General features: G+C 42.5%; 1 protein-coding gene across 8 annotated transcripts in view; it reads left to right on the top strand.

Moving 5' to 3' along the window:
• CCDC169 (coiled-coil domain containing 169) overlaps positions 1-17,819 on the top strand; it is a 40,308-nt gene that overhangs the window by 5,683 nt on the left and 16,806 nt on the right. For 7 of the 8 annotated variants that reach the window (XM_073342036.1, XM_073342052.1, XM_073342047.1 and 4 more), the window contains exons 3-5: positions 2,625-2,735; positions 2,827-2,867; positions 9,453-9,506. In XM_073342036.1, coding sequence (XP_073198137.1) covers positions 2,625-2,735; positions 2,827-2,867; positions 9,453-9,506 — 206 coding nt within the window. The remainder of the gene's footprint in view (positions 1-2,624; positions 2,736-2,826; positions 2,868-9,452; positions 9,507-17,819) is intronic. The other variant, XM_073342026.1, reaches the window with a different exon arrangement.

Genomic DNA, 17,819 nt, shown 5'->3' with positions numbered 1-17,819 from the left:
GGGCTGACTGCCATTTGCTGAATGTCTCTGCACTCACCAGCTGGGAGTGCCAGGGGTCTCTGCTTTGCAGTGCCAGGACTGCAGCCTTCCCCACATCTTGTGCCTGCAGGGATCAGGTGGCACTGGCCCAGCGGTTGTGTAGGGAGCTCTCTGCAGCTCCACTGTAATTGGAGTGGGGCTGTGACAGCAGAGGTCTCCCTGCATGGCCATGGGGCCTGTGACACCCAATTCCTGCAGGCACATGGTATCGGGGAGATTGTGGTTCTGGTCCAGCAGAGCAGAGACCCCTGGCCGAGACTGCAAGGAGGAGGAGAGGAGACTTTGTCATCCCTGCTGCTGAATGGTTCTCTCTGGGCAGGAACCATTCAGCAGTGGGTTGGCCTTTCTGCAGCCAGGGACTTGTCATCCTCACTCTGCTCTTCACTCTGTCACCTCTGCTCTTCCTCTCCAGGACCACAGCCTACTCTGCACTTTTTGCCTGCAGGAATCTCGTGTCACTGGCTATGCAAGGGAGTTCTCTGCAGTCATGTTCCAACTCGCGTGCTCTCCAGCCCAGAACTGTTTTTACAGTATGTACAGATATACACTTTAACAATGAGAGTAATTAACCACTGGAACAATTTACCAAGGGTCATGGTGGATTCGCCATCGCAGACAATTTTCAAATCAAGACTAGATTTTTTTCTAAAAGATGTTCTAGGAATTATTTTGGGGAAATTCTATGGCCTGTGCTATACAGGAGGTCAGACTAGATCAGCATTTTTCAAACTGGGGTCCATGGATCTCTGGGGGTCCCCAGGGGTACTCCAGGAGGTCTGTGGGCCCCACTGATCAACCCCTTCCCTGCCCTCCCTCAACTCTTCCCCCTCCCTCTATCTCCAGGAGGCTACTGAAGCCAAACTGGGAGATTTTAGGCACTAAAGGTCCAGCAGGGCTAAGGCAGGCTCCCTATCTGCCCTTGCTCTGCACTGTTCCTGAAAGTAGCTGGCCTGTCCCTGTGGCCCCTGTGGGGGGCACGGGGCGGTCTCCGTGCGCTGCCCCCACCCTGAATGCCGACTCATAGCTCCCATTGGCCAGGAACTGTGGCCAATGGGAGCTATGGGGGCAGTGCCTGGAGACTCCCTGCCCACCCCCCCAAGAGCCGCTGCCAGAGAGATGTGGTAGTCGCTTTTGGGAGCCTCCCGTGGTAAGCGCTACCTGGCTGGAGCACTCACCCCCTCCTGTGCCCCAACATCCTGCCCCCGCCCAGAGCCCGCACCCTAACCCCCTGCCTCAGCCTGGTGAAAGTGAGTGAGAGTGGAGGAGGAGGGGATGGAGTGAGCTGGGGGAGGGAAAAGGTAGGGAGGGGTGGGGCTTCGCGGGAAGGGGTGGATTGGGGGCAGGGTCTGGGGCTGAGTTGGGGGGCTTTGGGGATCCCTGAAAAAATTTAAATCAGAATGGTGATCCTCGGGTTGCTGAAGTTTGAGAATCGCTGGACTAGATGATCACAATAGTCCCTTTTGGTCTTGGAATCTATGAATCTTGAAGACGTAAAATAAAGTCATAATAAAGATTACAAAAGTACATTAGCCATGTATTTTGTATTTTTCACATATCAATGAAAAATGTAAAAAACTTAAGTTTTAGTTACTGGATGGAATCCTGGCCTCACTGGGTATGTCTACACTGCAGTGTAAGACTGTGCTTGACCCCATACCCTTGTGTCTACACTGCAATTGTGCTAACAAAGGGCGTAGACCCAAGGTTTCAGGACCCTGCAGGGCAATCAGGTCCAAGCTCAAGTCAAGCTGGGACCCAGGGTCCAAGCCTTATTGCTTTGTAGTGTAGCCACAACTCCATTTGACTCAGGTCCACAGAGTCATCTGGAAGTATCCCACAATTCCATGGGACAACTTCCTTAGTCCTCTCTATCCCAACAATCTGCAGTCTACTCTTTTGAAAACAGACACGCCCCTCCCCCTGGGAAACGGCAGCAGCTCAGGTCAGCGTTAACCCATTCTGTTCTGATCGCTGATCTGCAAACATACTATCAGAAAGCTTCCCCTGCGTTTGCAATGGAGAGCAAATCGATCAAGCCTTTTGGAAAGTGAGCTGCTTCCTACTAATGTGCAGAGCAGGCAATAAAGTTTTCCCACAGTGCACCATGTTTCTAGAGCTAAAGCAGATCTCATTTCAGAGGGCAGGGGGCGAGCTAGGGATTCTGGGATATGGTTACTGTGACTTGGGTCTGCGCACTGACTGTAGTGTGGACGCCAGAGCCTTACGTTCAAGCACAGGTCATGACTTTCTTTATTTAGGGTTAAAATACAATGTAGATGCTCAAGCCCAGGGGGTCCTGAACATGGGTCAGCTGACTTGAGTCCCACTAATCCTGGTTTACATTGCAGTGTAGATGTATCCACAGAAGTAAATGGCAAAACTCCCATTGACTTCCGGGGGGCAGTATTTCACCTAGTATCTTTTTCAAGTTCCCTTGTTTGTAAATGGACACTTTCTTGGTTGCACAGTTGTGGGGTGCAAGGCTCCAAAAGGAGGTGGAGTCATTCTGAAAAAGGCAATTTCTAATTCTAGTGGTATGAATTAAATTTTGGAAATAAATATAGTAACATTGTGTTTCTTTGGAGGTAATGAATGGAAAACCAGATATGAGACACAAGTAGAACTGAACAGACAGCTAGAAAGGCAAACTGGTCGTCTTCAAGAAAAGATGGAACATATTCGTGGAAATCCAACAGGTAGAAGTCGGCATTCATAGATATTTTTCTCTAGTATTCATAAAATTATATATTAATATATCAAGGTATCACACATTTTGCTTATTTACAGATAGATTGTCTTCTATTCGCTCCTTTGATCAAATGCCCGTGGTGAGTACATTGGCATTTAATTGCATAAGCATCTAACAGTTCATTGTAGCTAAGGAAATTATTAAATAATTTCAGCCATTTGCAGCCCAGAAAAAAATCAGTGACCCTATCCAGAAGCCACAACAATCAACCCATTTATTTTTTCATTGCTTCACCTCTGCAATTGTTTATAAACTTGTAAGACATATAGTAAAACAAGTAGATAGGGGATACATAAAACATGAATCCTGGGAAAAATAATCTTACATATTACAGTGGGGGTTTTTATTTAGTAAAGACTGCATGATTGGGTGCTAAATCATGAGTTATACTGAGGTGGAGTACCTGGACAGTTTCAATTAATAATTTATATAATGTATATTCTCGATGAATTTAGTACTATTACAAATGCATTGTAAACAACATATTTATGGGGAAATCCTCATTGTAGAATAAATGTTACATCTGTAAAATACAAAATCGTTTAAGCATTTTCATTTCTTTAATTTCACTTCCTCCAAAGCCATGCAGACTTCAAATTCACCCAAAGCCCGAAAAATTGCCCAGGGTGAATGAAGCTGGTTAGGGAATGGCACTTGGAAACCACAGAGACCTTCACCCAAAATGTGGGTGCACAAGGGGGCAAAGTGAAAACAAAGTTTAATTCTGGATTTTTCTTTTGTTTTTTAACCTCAAGCTCCAGATACTCTTACTTTAAGGCCCTTTACTCCTCCCATTCTGTTGTCTGCCAGGGAACAAACAAATAGAGAATCCATGTAATATAGGCAGAAGTAATATAAGATCGGGCAGTGTGACTCTGTGAAATGTTCCTTCCAGCTTGGGAGCTTACGGAAGCCCTCTGATTGAACTCTGAGTGGTTCAGGCTTTCCAGATGGGTGGAAGGAGGTTGAGCCAGGAAGTAGCTGCATTGTATATAAGCTTTCTTCCCAACCCAGTGCATTTCCAAATGGAAGTGTGTGTTTTGGAATAAATACTGCTCCAAACACAATTAAATTCCCTCTATAGCTCTGACCCCCTCAGATGGAGGTTTGCGCACATCTATGATGAAGGAAACCAATAACAGCACAATTTCTAAGGGATCTGTTCTGACAGAAGGGAGAGGAGGAATCAGGAAAGGAGCGTAGAGGGGCCTAGACTTTTTCACTGGTATCTAGGAAACTTCTGGGTTCCCAGGGCACACCCCTGCCCTGTCCATGAGGCCTCCCTCACCCTTATTCTGCAGGAACTGCAGGTGTTCAGGTTTGCAGATTTAGCCAAACCTTTTTCTGCTCCTGTGAGTTTCTCTGTGGGAAAAAGGAAATATTTAGCCCTTTGAGGATTAGAATGAGAAACTGACATTTCTTGGTGGACAGGAGCAGGGAGGTCAGCAGCTAGCCATCACCCTACTTATGTTCAGTGTTTTTAATGTTATTTATTAAAACTTCAAAGTCCCAAACTTGCCATTATATATGAGAGCCTATGAAGACATCCATATGATGTTTTTTTTAAATATGTTCTAGTTCAAACAGAAATTAATTGAGGGAAGTCTTATGGCCTGTGTTATACAAAGTCAGAGTAGATGATCAGAGTGGTCTCTTCTGGCCTTGTGAGCTAAATAACGCTTCCAGTAGATATCATATCATTTCTACGGTGTCCCAATATTAGATAATGGATTCCTTTCTGAGAAACATTGTAGAAAGATAAAGTCTATTAGGTCTTGTCATCTTTATATTGTTTTTAAAACACCTTCAGGAGTTTAAGAATTTATGAGATTGAAAGGCTGTTAAATCTAAAAAGTTAGGTACTTGTTTGAGAACTCTTTTTTGACTAGAGAAGATGGAATGAATACAAACAAATTTTGTTTTTATTTTATTTTATTTTGTTTCATATTATTTTATATATTTTATTAATAATAAATAATAATGTTAATATTTATATTAATATTATATTATTTTATTTGTTTCATATTATTTTGTTTTGTTTTTATTTTGTTTCATATTATTTTTTATTTATTTGTATGCAGTAGCACTTATGAGCCCCATTGTGCTAGTCCTGTACAAACACAGACCAAGAAGACCCAAAGAGCAAATTGATGTAAATAATTATAAGCAAATATTGTGTATATGTTTGCCAGACACCCACAACACATTGTCTGGCAAAAGTCTACTTTCTCCACATTCCACTCTTTACTTTTAAAAGCTAAAGGTCTTGTTTTTGAGCACCAACAGGGTAATGACAAAAATAGGCACTCAGGTACCATGGCAATGAACAAGTTATAAGAATCTAAATAGAATGGAATAGTTTACACCAAGGCAAACTCTTGGATGGTGGATAAGGAAGCACACTGGATTTTCCGTACCCAGAAATTGAAATAATTGCTTTCAAGTGTCAATACCATTGGCTGTATGGACCTGGAATTTTGCTGAGGAATTTTTCCTTGCTTTGGAAAATGTGTAGTTCATTCATGTTTAAACACACAGGTATTATTTTGATGATCTCATTTTGAAATCCTCTGTTTTTTCGTTTGTTTCCAAAAGTGATGGTGTTGTCATCCCCTTCAAACAGCACAATAATATGAAACCAATAATACAAACATTTTCTTCTTTATAAGTGGAGATTAGAAAATCATTTCTGCATGTTGAGGTTGGATATTGAAAAGCTCTGAAATAGGAGCAGCACAAAGAACTTCTACAGTGAAGACTGTTAGTCATAACTTCCTTTGTGCCCCAGTGAATAATGCACAAGCTATACTGAAATTCAGAAATAATTATGAAGAAATTGAAATGCAGTCCCTTTGAAACCTAGCCCAATGCGAATTTTACTTCCTCTTGTTAGATAAACCAGTTAGCATTTGTTCACTTCTTTTTCGTTAAGCAATATTATGTGAAATATACATAGGCTGTCTCCTAAATATCATTTCCCATGTTAGGAGAGAAAAATCTTCATCTTTTTTTCCTCTCCTTATAGTTACTGCAAGAAAGCCTCCCTAGACAGAGGCTTTATTATGCAAATAGAGGAAGGCATACTGCAGAATCAGTTCAGAAGAACACACTTCAGATAGCATTGCCTTAGCAACGCTCTAGTTAAGATTAGCTGCAGAACCAGGGTTTCTGTTATAAATCACTGTATTCAGCTTTGTCCATCATTGTGATTGAGGAAATTCTGAAATTATTGTTCAGGCATTTGCTTTGCAAAACTGCATTATAGTAAAAACGCTGGATACATACCTTAGCCACACATAGGCCATCCCTGTGCCTTACTGGGGTTCTGCAGTTGATATTACATGACTAGCAAAGTGTGTGTGATGGTGTCACGTTGGAGAAAAAGCTGAAGACACAGACTGGGTATCTGGATCCTAAGAAGACGTATGTGAGAATTGTTGTGCAGTGATGTGTTGAAGGCTTCTCTGAGCCTTTGTGTCGGGGACATCAGGACTTTGCCAAGGTGGAGGAAATTTTGACAGTTCCCTTAGTGGGTCACCTTTAACTGAACTTCACTGACCTTGTTTGCTTAAGTCTCAAAAAGGGCTGAGTGAAAAATGTGTCTGAGTTTCCTTCTCTTTGCAAACTTCAATACTAACTTGGAAAAGGGTCTGCAAAGGGCCCTGAGATGTCCCTGTTACAGTTTAGGAAGGCAGCAAGCTGGTCCCTGGTATCAAAAAGGTTGAGAAATACTGCTCTGGACCTCTTCAACATACCTTATGTGTCCAGGAGACCCCTGTTGACCTCGCTTCCCCTGCCTCATTGCCATCCTGGTATAGGATGTTCTTCCTCTGATATCTTCGGTCACAGCAGGTGGTCACTTTCTTTAATTCTTTATATGGTCTTCAGTGGGGCAGGAAACACCTGCTTTTTCTCAGCAGGGCAATAGGAGCTGAGGAAAATCCTGCTACCAGCCCTCTTTATAGCCATACAACTGGGGATTATATGTCTTCTGTTCCCTAGCTTGTGGCTGGTTAGAAACCCTGGTGGTTCCCTAGCACCGCCTGGATTGGCTTGGGAAAGAGGGTGCTCCTTGGAACTTGATGTTCATGTAGAACCTGAACCAATCTGTGCCGACCACTAAGCCAAACAAACTGACCCCAGCAGAGTTCATGCAGCCTGTCATAATCTTCATATTATTTTTTAATATAGCTTTAATGTGAATTATTATATTAGCCACAAGGGGGCACTTGGTATTTAAATATGCATAGCCCTCCTGGGTTCAGTTGTACTGAAGCCTTTAGTGTTCTGTGCACAAAACCTCATATGTACAGTATACGCAGAAACATGCTTTGCTAAAGAACTTTATTTCATTTTGTCACAGTAATTATTACAGTATGAAATTAGTGACAGTTTATCAATAGAGCTAAAAATGGAGTTCAATTTCAGTAACATGAAAGATGCAGCATTACTTTTTGAACTAGGTTTTAGATTTAATTACTTCAGCTGATAGACATACCTCCTGGTGTTGGAAGGAAAAGAGTTTATTTTCCGGGTGAAACTGCATGTGATTTCAAATGTCAAGTAGAATAGATTGTAGAGGCTTCATGATTTTCTTTACATGCCAAACAAATGTATTGCTTATGTGGCTACCTGATAGAAGAAAATCGAAGAGGATTAGGGCTGGAGTGAATTGCTACTAGATATTAGACAGCTCAAGTCAGTCTGGTGAAAGTAAGTTTGCTACGTTGACGATGTCTCCTTTTGTCACCGTGGATATGGAGGAGTGATTGATGGAAATTGTCATCTGCATTCCTAGTGGCAGCAATATACTGAAAAATCCACTATGAAAACGGCTTATGTGGGTGGTTTTAAAATCCAACTGCAATATAAATCTGCATAATTTCATTTGCTGGCAGTTGTTAAGTCAACCACATACTTTGGAGGGAATAAAAAAAGAAAAAGTGTGGGGATAAATGCAGAAAAGATTAATTGGGGGGGGCGTTCCCTTTACTGTGAAGCTTTGGATATTGGTCACTGCTGGAAACTAAACTTGATGGATCATTGGGCTAATAACATATTTGCTAGTGAAGAATTCAGTTATGTAAAGAAGTCTCTCAAGGTATTATTTTAAAATTGCAGCATGTCTTTTAGCCCATCAGCTCACTCAGAGTGACTTGACACAGGCACTTTAATGAAAACTAAGAATCTTAAATCCTTTAGTCATCTTATGTCTCCTTTCCAGGAATACGTTGTCCAGCTAGTCAGGGTTTAGCAGAAGAGGCTGTTGTTAAACCTTAACTTACAAGAATGACAATATTTAATTAAACCAATTTCAGCAATAAAGTTATCCTGACTTTTTCAGGGTTTAGATCAGAATTTATCCCACCACCTCAATCTTGGGGCTTGGTAGCAGCATATTCTCACAGGTCAGTGCTGGATAAAGGAGGGAGATAATGGTCTGGAGGTCACCCTGGTGCACCCCCTGCAGTCAGTGATGACACCAGGTGAGTCCCTGCCTCAGTTTCCTTTTTTGGGCTATCAATAAGTTCAGTAAGGTCCGCATATAGTGAACGTTGCCCCTTCAGGAGTCCAGTTTATTTAACCAAAGTCTGAACATAGTATGCAAATTAATATAAGAATAGCCACACTGGGTTGGACTAATGGTTCATCTAGCCCAATATCCTACCTTACGACAGTGGCCTATGCCAGATGCTTCAGAGGGAATAAACAGAACAGCGCAATTATCAAGTGATCCATCCCCTGTTGTCCAGTCCCAGTTTCTCACAGTCAGAGGCTTAGGTACACCTACAGCATGGGATTGCTTACCTTACCATCTTGGCTAATAGCCACTGATGGACCTAACCCCCATGAACTTACCTAATTATTTTTTGAAGCCAATTATAGTTTTGGTCTTCACTCCCCTGGCAGTGAGTTCCACAGGTTGACTGTTCATTGTGTGAAGAAGTACTTCTTTGTTTTGTTTTAAACCTGCTGCCTATTAATTTCATTGGGTGACAGATGTTTCTTGTGTTATGTGAAGGGGTAAATAACATTTCCTTATTCACTTTCTCTACACCATCATGATTGTATAGTTCTCTCTCGTATGCCCCCTTAGTCATGTCTTTTCTAAGATGAACAGTCCCAGTCTTTTTAATCTCTCCTCATATGGAAGCTGTTCTATATCCTTAATCATGGTTTTGCCCTTCTCTGTACCTCTTACATTTACAATATATCTTTTTTTTTAGATGGGGCAACCAGAAATACAGGGAGTATTCAAGATGTGGGCTTACTATGGCTTTATATAGTAGCATTATGATATTTTGTCTTACTATCTATACCTTTCCTAATGGTTCCTAACATTCTCTTAACTTTTTTGACTGCTGTTGCACATTGAGCAAATGTTTTCAGAGTACTATCCCACAATAACCCCAAGATCTCTTTCTTGAGTGGTAACAGCTAATTAGACCACATCCTTTTGTATGTATAGTTGGGATTATGTTTTCCAATGTGCTGTACTTTGCATTCAACAATATTGAACTTCATCTGCCATTTTGTCATCCAGTCACCCAGTTTTATGAGATCCCTTTGTAACTCTTCGCAGTCTACTATAGACTTAACTATCTTGAGTAGTTTTGTATCATCTGAAAAGTTTACCATCTCACTATTTACCCCTTTTTTCCAGTCATTTCTGAATGTGTTGAACAGCACTGCTCCCAGCTCCCAAATGGCACCCCAGGTGAGCTGAGTCTTCGGTGCCCGCCCCCTTCCATTTGTTAAAATTCTGAATACCTTATTTTTATTGCATTTGTAGTCCATTTCACGACTTTGATGCATGATTTGCATGCATGATTTATCCCTGTCATATAAGATAATAAATTTGCACGCTAGGATCTGTAAATCTGTATTTATTCATGCCATATATAAGCAGATAAAATTAGTTTCATCTAAACATATCGGAACTTTAATTTTAAGAATAACTGAAACGTACTAACATCAAAAAATTGAACTGTGCACCAACATTGGGTGGACCAGCATTAAATAGTGTTACAGTAGATGACAGCCTTAGAATGTCAACCCTAGTCCTTTAGTTCAAAAGATTGAGGGCAAAGGCAAGAAAAACAATCACCATTCCAGGGGACATGCATCCATGCTGATGACAGGTTCTGCTTGATAACAATCCAAACCAGTGCGGACGGACGCATGTTCATTTTCATTAGCTGAGTCAGATGCCACCAGCAGAAGCTTGATTTTCTTTTTTGGTGAATTTCAGCCCTGGAGTGTTGCTCTTTTAAGACTTCTGAAAGCATGCTCCACACCTTGTCCCTCTCAGATTTCGGAAGGTACTTCAGATTCTTAAACCTTGGATCAAGTGCTGAAACTATCTTTAGAAATCTCACCTTGGTAGGTACCTTCTTTGCCTTTTGTCAAATCTGCAGTGAAAGTGTTCTTAAAATGAACATGTGCTGGGTCATCATCCAAGATTGCTATAACATGAAATAAATTGCAGAATGTGGGTAAAACAGAGCAGGGCAGGGACATACAATTCTCCCCCGAGGAGTTCAGTCACAAATTTAATTAACACTTTTTTTTAATGAGCGTCGTCAGCATGGAAACATGTCCTCCGTAATGATGGCCGAAGCATTAAGGGGCATATGAATGTTTAGCATATCTGGCATATAAATACCTTGCAATACCAGCTACAAAAGTGCCATGCAAATGCCTGTTCTCATGTTCTGGTGACACTGTAAATAAGAAGAGGGCAGAATTATCTCCTGTAAATGTAAACAAACTTGTTTGTCTGAGCAATTGGCTGAACAAGAGGTAGGATTGAGTGGACTTGCAGGCTCTAAAATTTTACATTGGTTTATTATTAATGCAGGGGGGTTTTGTACATAATTCTACATTTGTAAGTTCAACTTTCATGATAAAGAGATTGCACTACAGTACTTGTATTAGGTGAATTGAAAAATACTGTTCCTTTTTAACAGTGCAAATACTAGTAATCAAAAATAAATATAAAGTGAGCACTGTACACTTTGTATTCTGTGTTGTAATTGAAATCAATATATTTGAAAGTGTAGAAAACATCCAAAAATATTTAAATAAATGGTATTCTATTATTGTTTAACAGTGCGATTAATTTTTTATATCACTTGACAGGCTTACTTAATATTATTTAATTTATCAGTTTGTTCCAAAACCTCCTATATTGACACCTCAGTCTGGGACAGTTCCTCAAATTTGTACCCCGGGTGGCTCGTGTGTGGGAATCTCCCGCAGATCCTTGGCAGTAAAGAACAATAAAAATAATTAACTGAGCATCTCTACAATGGCCTTGTCTTCCTTGAGTGCTCTTTTGATTTCGCACCTTGATCATCCAGTGGCCCCACTGATTGTGGGGCAGACTTCCTGCTTCTGATGTACTTAAATTTTTGCGGTTAGTTTGAGTCTTTTGTTAGTTGCTCTTCGAATTCTTTTTTGGTCTGCCTAATTATATTTTTACACTTGACAGTTTATGCTCCTTTCTATTTTCTTCAGTAGGATTTGACTTCCAGTTTTTAAAGGATGCCTTTTTACCTCTAACCACTTTTTATTCTGTTGGTTAGCCATGATGGCATTTTTTTGGTTCTCTTAATATTATTTTTAATCTGGGATATACGTTTAATTTGAACCAGCATTATGGTGTTTTTTTAAAGTTTCTATGGAACTTGCGGCATTTCACTTTTGGGACTGTTCCTTTTAATTTCCGTGTAATTAACTTTTTGATTTTCTTTTGTTCCCTTATCTGAAGTAAAATACTACTGTGGTGGGCTTCTTTGGTATTTCCCTCCTCCCTCCACCAGGATGTTAAATTTAATTACATTATAGTCGCTATTACCAAGCAGTTCAGTTATATTCCCCTCTTGGACCAGATCCTGTGTTCCCTTTAAGACTAAATCAAGAAATGCCTCTCCCCTTATGGGTTCCAGGCCTACCTGCTCCAAGAAGCAGTCATTAATAGTCAAATTAGCCTTCACTCCAGTGTTCTAGCAAGCTAATCTTAGTTAGCCCCCCACCGAAGGCCCTCCATCCAGACTCTTCACCAGTAAGGCCCTCTTAGGTCAGGAACCTCCTCAGGACTCAGCCCTCCGGGCATTACCTGGGTTCTCTCTCTGGACTCACAGCCCCTGGATAGGTCAAACTACTCCAGCTCTTCACTAGAGCAGCATGTATTTCCCCAGTGACCTATACCTTTGGCCGCTGTCTGGTAAGATCCTTTTGCTGGAATCAAGCCTGTCTATGGCTTTGCTCCTTGAGGATCCTGATTCCTTCAGGAACACCTTTCCTAGTTCTTGTCTGGCGAGTTCTCTAATCAGCTCCCCTGAGAAGTACTCCTGTTCTGGGGCCTAGTAACTGAGTCCTTATAAGCCTTTATTTAGCCCTGGTGCTCCTTACCTAATTAGCTGCCACCTAGGTACTTAAGCAATTAACTATCCACAGGTGGATCTGGGTTATTTTATTCTCCTTAGTGGAGTCTGTCACAGGTAGGCTGCGTTTCTGTCCCCTTCAGAGGGCTAGCTCTTCTGTGAGCTCTTGCTAGTCCTTGTTTCTTGCTGAGACTTTTCTACGCAGCCTGGTCTATGCTGTGTGTCTGTGTTCTTTGAGCTGTTTCACTTCTTTGTGCAGAAAGCTGCTCACATTGCTGTAAGCCTCTTGAGTTACATCTATTTCAATCCAACAAAATGGTTTTTTACCCATGAAAGTTTATGCCCAAATAAATCTGTTAGTCTTTAAAGGTGCCACCAGACTCTCTTGTTTTTGTGGATACAGACTAACATGGCTATCCCCTGATATTTGACATCTGTTTCAATGAGTTTTTATCCCCTCCTTTCTCAGAGAGTTAATTGAAGGTGAACACACCCCTGAGGGGTTTAGCTGGATTCAGCTTGGCTGGATTCTTGCTTTATGCAGCTATACTTGTGGCTAGATGCACCATAGATAAGGTCTCAGTTGCTTCTTCAGTTACTCCTTATGTAGTAGGAGTTGAAGGTAACTTATGATCTACCCTAGCAGAGTTAGCTCTTAGGATATCTTCGAAGTTTTACTGGTTTAAATTTTATTCAGTCCATTTTCTGAAACATTTAATCTCTTCCAGTGTTTGAATATCTAGAGAGGTTTTTCACATGAGTAAACACATGTGTAGTCTATATTGGTTCCCTGCCTCGTTTAATACCCGAAGTATGTGCTCAAGAAGGAAGAGCTCTGCAGCAGAGCTTGCCTCATTCAGTGTTCATTGTGTGCAGGACATAAGTGTTTTGTCTAGCAAATAGTTCCTTATTATGGAAGGAGAATGATCCTTAGGACTTGGGTTAAAGTCCCTGCTCCTCCACAAGCTCCCTGTGTGACCTTGGGTAAGTCATTTAGCCTCTCTGGTTCATTTCTCCATCTGCAAAATGGGGCTAATACTTCTCTACCTCACAGAAGAATTGTGAAGATAAATACATTAAATATTGTGAGGTGCTCAGATACTACCGTGATGAGGGCCATATAAATACTTTAGATATATTATAGAATTTTTTTCTAGACTTTTTTCTGGTAGAAAACATAAGAATTAGGGTACTACCAGAGGTATGAGCTAGAGTTATACTAGGAAACTGAACCATTTTGGAAAATTATTTTCAACAAATTACTTTGAGCTGGTGTTGAAAATGATTTAAGACCATGCTGATGAGTCAAATCCCTTCAGAAAGCATGTTACACAAATGCAGAGTGGAGCACCCAAAAGTAAGGAAATGCTAAAATTAAATTTGCTTGTGAAACCTTAACTCTGCCTTGTTTACACTCGGGAACTGAACTGTTGCAACTTAACGGTGCAGTGCATCAACACTAACCCTTCTGGTTTGGGTGCAGTTCTCCTCTGTACTAGATGCACTGCTGTTTATGAGCTACGTATTCCTCCGGCGCTGGACATGATGCACAATTTCCCACAAAGTAAGGTGTTAGGACTGTCTAAAAGAATTATGGGAGATGGGTCAAATCCTATAACTCACTAACAACAGCAATCTGTTTTGGCATCTTGTCCCAAAACAGAGAGTGCACTGGAGGTTCAGAGCATTTCTATTTGTTCAGAGAGCCAGATTTGTTCTTTAAGAGCTGAAAATGCAGAGCCAGCTTTCTGCAGAAGTTTGAAGGTGGTTAGGGTTCATATTTTAGTAGAGCACCAAGGTCACCAGAGAGTCAGAACAGAATCCATGAAATTTATTTTGCTGCTCCTGAGGAGATGCTCCAGCAGAATCCACCTCACATGACTGTAACTGACTCTGAGCGGGCCCTGTTTGACAGGGACCTGTACTAAGCTTGAGGGATCAGATTACTGCTGGTGGGGGCTTGGCAGAGGGCAGGCTATTGGGTTTCTTTCTTCTTTTTTTTTTTGTCTGTCACATCAGGGGATGTGAGGAAGGGTCCTCAGTGTCTATTGAGGAAACTGAGTTGAAGTAAGAGAGGGACTTCTGCCCTCACTTGTGACTGTCTGCCTGTTCCTTAATAGCAGTGGCAGTGTTCACGTAGGCCTAGCCCTTGGCCATGCAGAAAAGTACAAATAATACATGGCATAATACATACCTTGTGTAGATGGCTCCCCATCTCGCAACGGTCCAGAAAATGCCTCTGATACCTCCTGTGACATATAGGTGCCCTCTCCTTCCTCTTTGAGCTTTAGTGTTGTCAAGGATCATTTCAGTCTCCATAGACACCCAGGAACTAGCATCTGTTCAAACATATGAAGGTGCAGCTACCAGCCTTGTTTTGATGCACCTTCAAGCCCTTAATTTTCTCTTTGTACTGCTGGGCCAGATACAAATTCACCTGTCAAAAGCAATGGTGTGTTGAATAGTCTGGGTTACCTGGGAGTGGATCCAACCATTGTTCAAGATCTGAATGAGCGTCCTGGGATCTACCTTGGGTCAGCTGCTAGCACAACTGTAGGATAGCTTCTGAGAAGAAATTATCCCAGATCCAAAAGCAAACCGAGTACTGGAACACAGTGATCTTGAAGAAGAGTCTGACTTTAAAAGTGCAGGATATGGGACTAGAGGTATGTACATGCCACTGTGTTCAATGAGGAACTTCTAGAAGACTTGAACCCTAGGGTCAAGTGGCCACAGAGTTCAGAAATTTGACCAGAAGAGCCACTAAAAAGTTACGCAGTTGCTCCGCTGCTGCTATAGCTGCAACACCAGCACGTCCTGTCTTCACCAGCACTATAGAATGACCCAGTGCAGGGGCATGTGGTGATGCTTGGACTTGCTCAGAACAGTTAAAACAGTAGCATGAACTCCCATTTGTGTTGTATGTTACAAGTATGTCAGGTGGTTACACTCCCAAAATGCTATCAGGTAGAGATTGCTGTTAAAACTTTCTTCCAAACAAAATTCAGTCTCCTAGAGTTGACAGAGTTAAGGCTTTTTCTTTCTCTTCCTTCTTTGATTCTGTGGGGACACTGATGTAATGAAGTAGAATACAGCACTAATTGGATTTAGCCAAATTACCTCCTCATTCTGTCCTTTTCTTTTTCTCTCCAAATGGGCTGAATGTAAACACTCTGTAGGCTCCTAGATCCTATAATAGGAAGAGGTTTGTAATATGCAACACAGTTTCAGCTGCAGCTAAGGTGTTTTCACTTCCAATTTTAATTTAAAAACAATGTCTTTTCATGTCTTCTCCAATGTATCTGTCATAACAGAAAACTAAACTTAATAGCTCAGCCATGGGTGAATGTAAAACAGCGCTGACTCACCACCGTGGTGCCTGCTGCTGGTCAGTCTAGGAATTAGCTCTTTCCAGCCGCAGAGCGTCTCCTGCTGGAGGGTGTCTCCCTACCAGTACCTGCTTCCTGGTCTCCACCACTATACTTCAGGCCCCATGTCCCTCCCAGCCCATGGTGCCCCTTCTCCTGGGTACTGCCCTGCAGCAGTACCCTCACACTCAGGGTTCTCCCCTCCCTGGGGAACGCCAATCCCTTAAACCCACCCCACCTCAGTGACCCACTGCCAGTCTTCATCTAGCCCCTTCCCTCAGGGGCAAACTGCAGTCTGAAGTGACCCCTCATCATCGGCAAGGGAGTTGGACCTGCGTCTTCCTCCCCTGGCTGCTTCCCCATAGCCCTAGTACCTCCTCCGGCCCTGAAAGCCAGGCCTCTGTGTGGGGGTTTGCCAGGCTGGAGCTTCCCCAGCTCCTCCTGCCCTTCCCCAGCACTGCACGGTCCAAAGTACCCTTTTCTCCTTCAGGCAGCCAGGTCCATCTCTCTCCAAGGCTGGAGAAAGACTGACTACCTTCTGTCCCGGCAGCCCTTTTATAGGGCCCAGCCTGGCCCTGATTGGCTCCCAACCCTCTCCAAGGGCTGGCTTTTAACCCCTTCTAAACTGGAGTGGGGTGACTGCCCTGCTACAGTGAAGCATTCTTGAAAGCCATGGCTCTGCTGTCAATTTCTGTTTTTTAAAATCAGCAGGAGGGGTTATTTCAACGTCGTAGCAGCTTTAATAGCACTTCACCTTCAGCCAAACCACTATTAATTCTTGACTCTAATGAAAATCATTCACAGGGAAAGCTTAATAGTATCCAGGAACATTTTTATGGAAAAGAAGGGACACAGCTTTATTAACAATATTACTGTACCTAAAAGAGAGAGACCTTGTCAATCTGTTTGCCTGCTGTGACACTATAACTCAAGGATAGGACAGACCAAATTATGGGGCAATTACTTCCATATGTCATCTATAACACTGCTTCCTAAAGAGGCCCCATCCATGGACTCTCTACTGTCACATACTGGGAGCCAGCTTTCTGGTAATGGGTCAACCAAACTCCCTTGTAGCTCAGTCTTATGTGAAACTGAGCCATTATCACATCGATTGGAAGTAGTGGGGCTTTACCTTACAGATGCTACCCCTTTCTATTCCCCCCACTACATGCACGGCTGAGTATCAGGTAGTCACCAACCCTACTGATCCTCTGAAACCCTCAGAGCTAACTTCTGCAAAGAATGTATGCTATCACAATGGCAGAGAAGATTTGCAGCATATGCTATGCAGCCATTAGTATTATGGTAGTGAGGAGAGGCCCCAACAGAGATTGGGTCTCCACAGGCTAGGCCGGAGACAGTCCCTGCCCCGAAGTGCTTACAGATTAAATAGGCCAGACAGTCAAAGGATGCAAGGAGAAACAGAGGCATGGAGCAATGAGATGAAGTAACTTGCCCAAGGTCACACAGCAGGTCAGTGGCAGAGCTGGGAATAGGACCCAAGTCTTCTGACTCCTAATCCAGAGCACTGCCCACTAGACTACAAAATTGTATCAGAATCACACCAGGCGAATACAGCACACAGTGAAAAAATAACATGTGAATGCCAGATAATCCAAGTAATTCTCCTCCCTTCCCCCCACAAACTTGATACTAGATACAAGTACACAAAAGATACAGGCCTTCCCTATGGTTATCCCTTTAGAGCTAGGTTGTTGTGAGTTATCTCAAATCAGGACATGTAGTTCCCCAAGCAAAGCCGATTGCTGCCTTGGCAAGTAGTTTCCAAGTGTAGGTCCAGCTGGGACCTGGAACCTCCAACCCAATGAATTGCAGCCCAGGGACCAGACCTTGGTTACAGGTGAGGGGCAACTTTGTGTGGCCCCGTGCAGTTGAGCAGAGTTCTCAGGAACCGCTGAGAGTAGCAAAGCCAGAACTAAATGTGTCTCATTTAAAGACGGTGAAACTGATAGCAGCATGTGATCCATAATGTCTGTCTCTGCGTAAATCAGCAGGAGCCATATAAACAACAAGGGCGTGATGAGCATAATTAAGGCTAAGATTTTGTCATGGATATTTTTTGTAAAAGTCACAAACAGGTCATGGGCAATAAAGAAAAATTCACAGAAGCCTGTGACCTGTCCCTGACTTTTACTAAATATATCCATGATAAAATGGGAAGAGACTGGGCAGCTGCGGGGTGGCTGGGATCTCTGGCTTCCCCACCACCCGTGGGGGCTCAGAACTCCAGGGTCCCCCTGCACCAGCAGC

This window comes from Lepidochelys kempii, chromosome 1 (genome assembly GCF_965140265.1).
Source record: "Lepidochelys kempii isolate rLepKem1 chromosome 1, rLepKem1.hap2, whole genome shotgun sequence".
Lineage (NCBI taxonomy): Eukaryota > Metazoa > Chordata > Testudines > Cheloniidae > Lepidochelys > Lepidochelys kempii.
The sequence above is the reverse complement of the archived record's forward strand: the minus strand, read 5'-3'. Positions and strand labels throughout refer to the sequence as shown.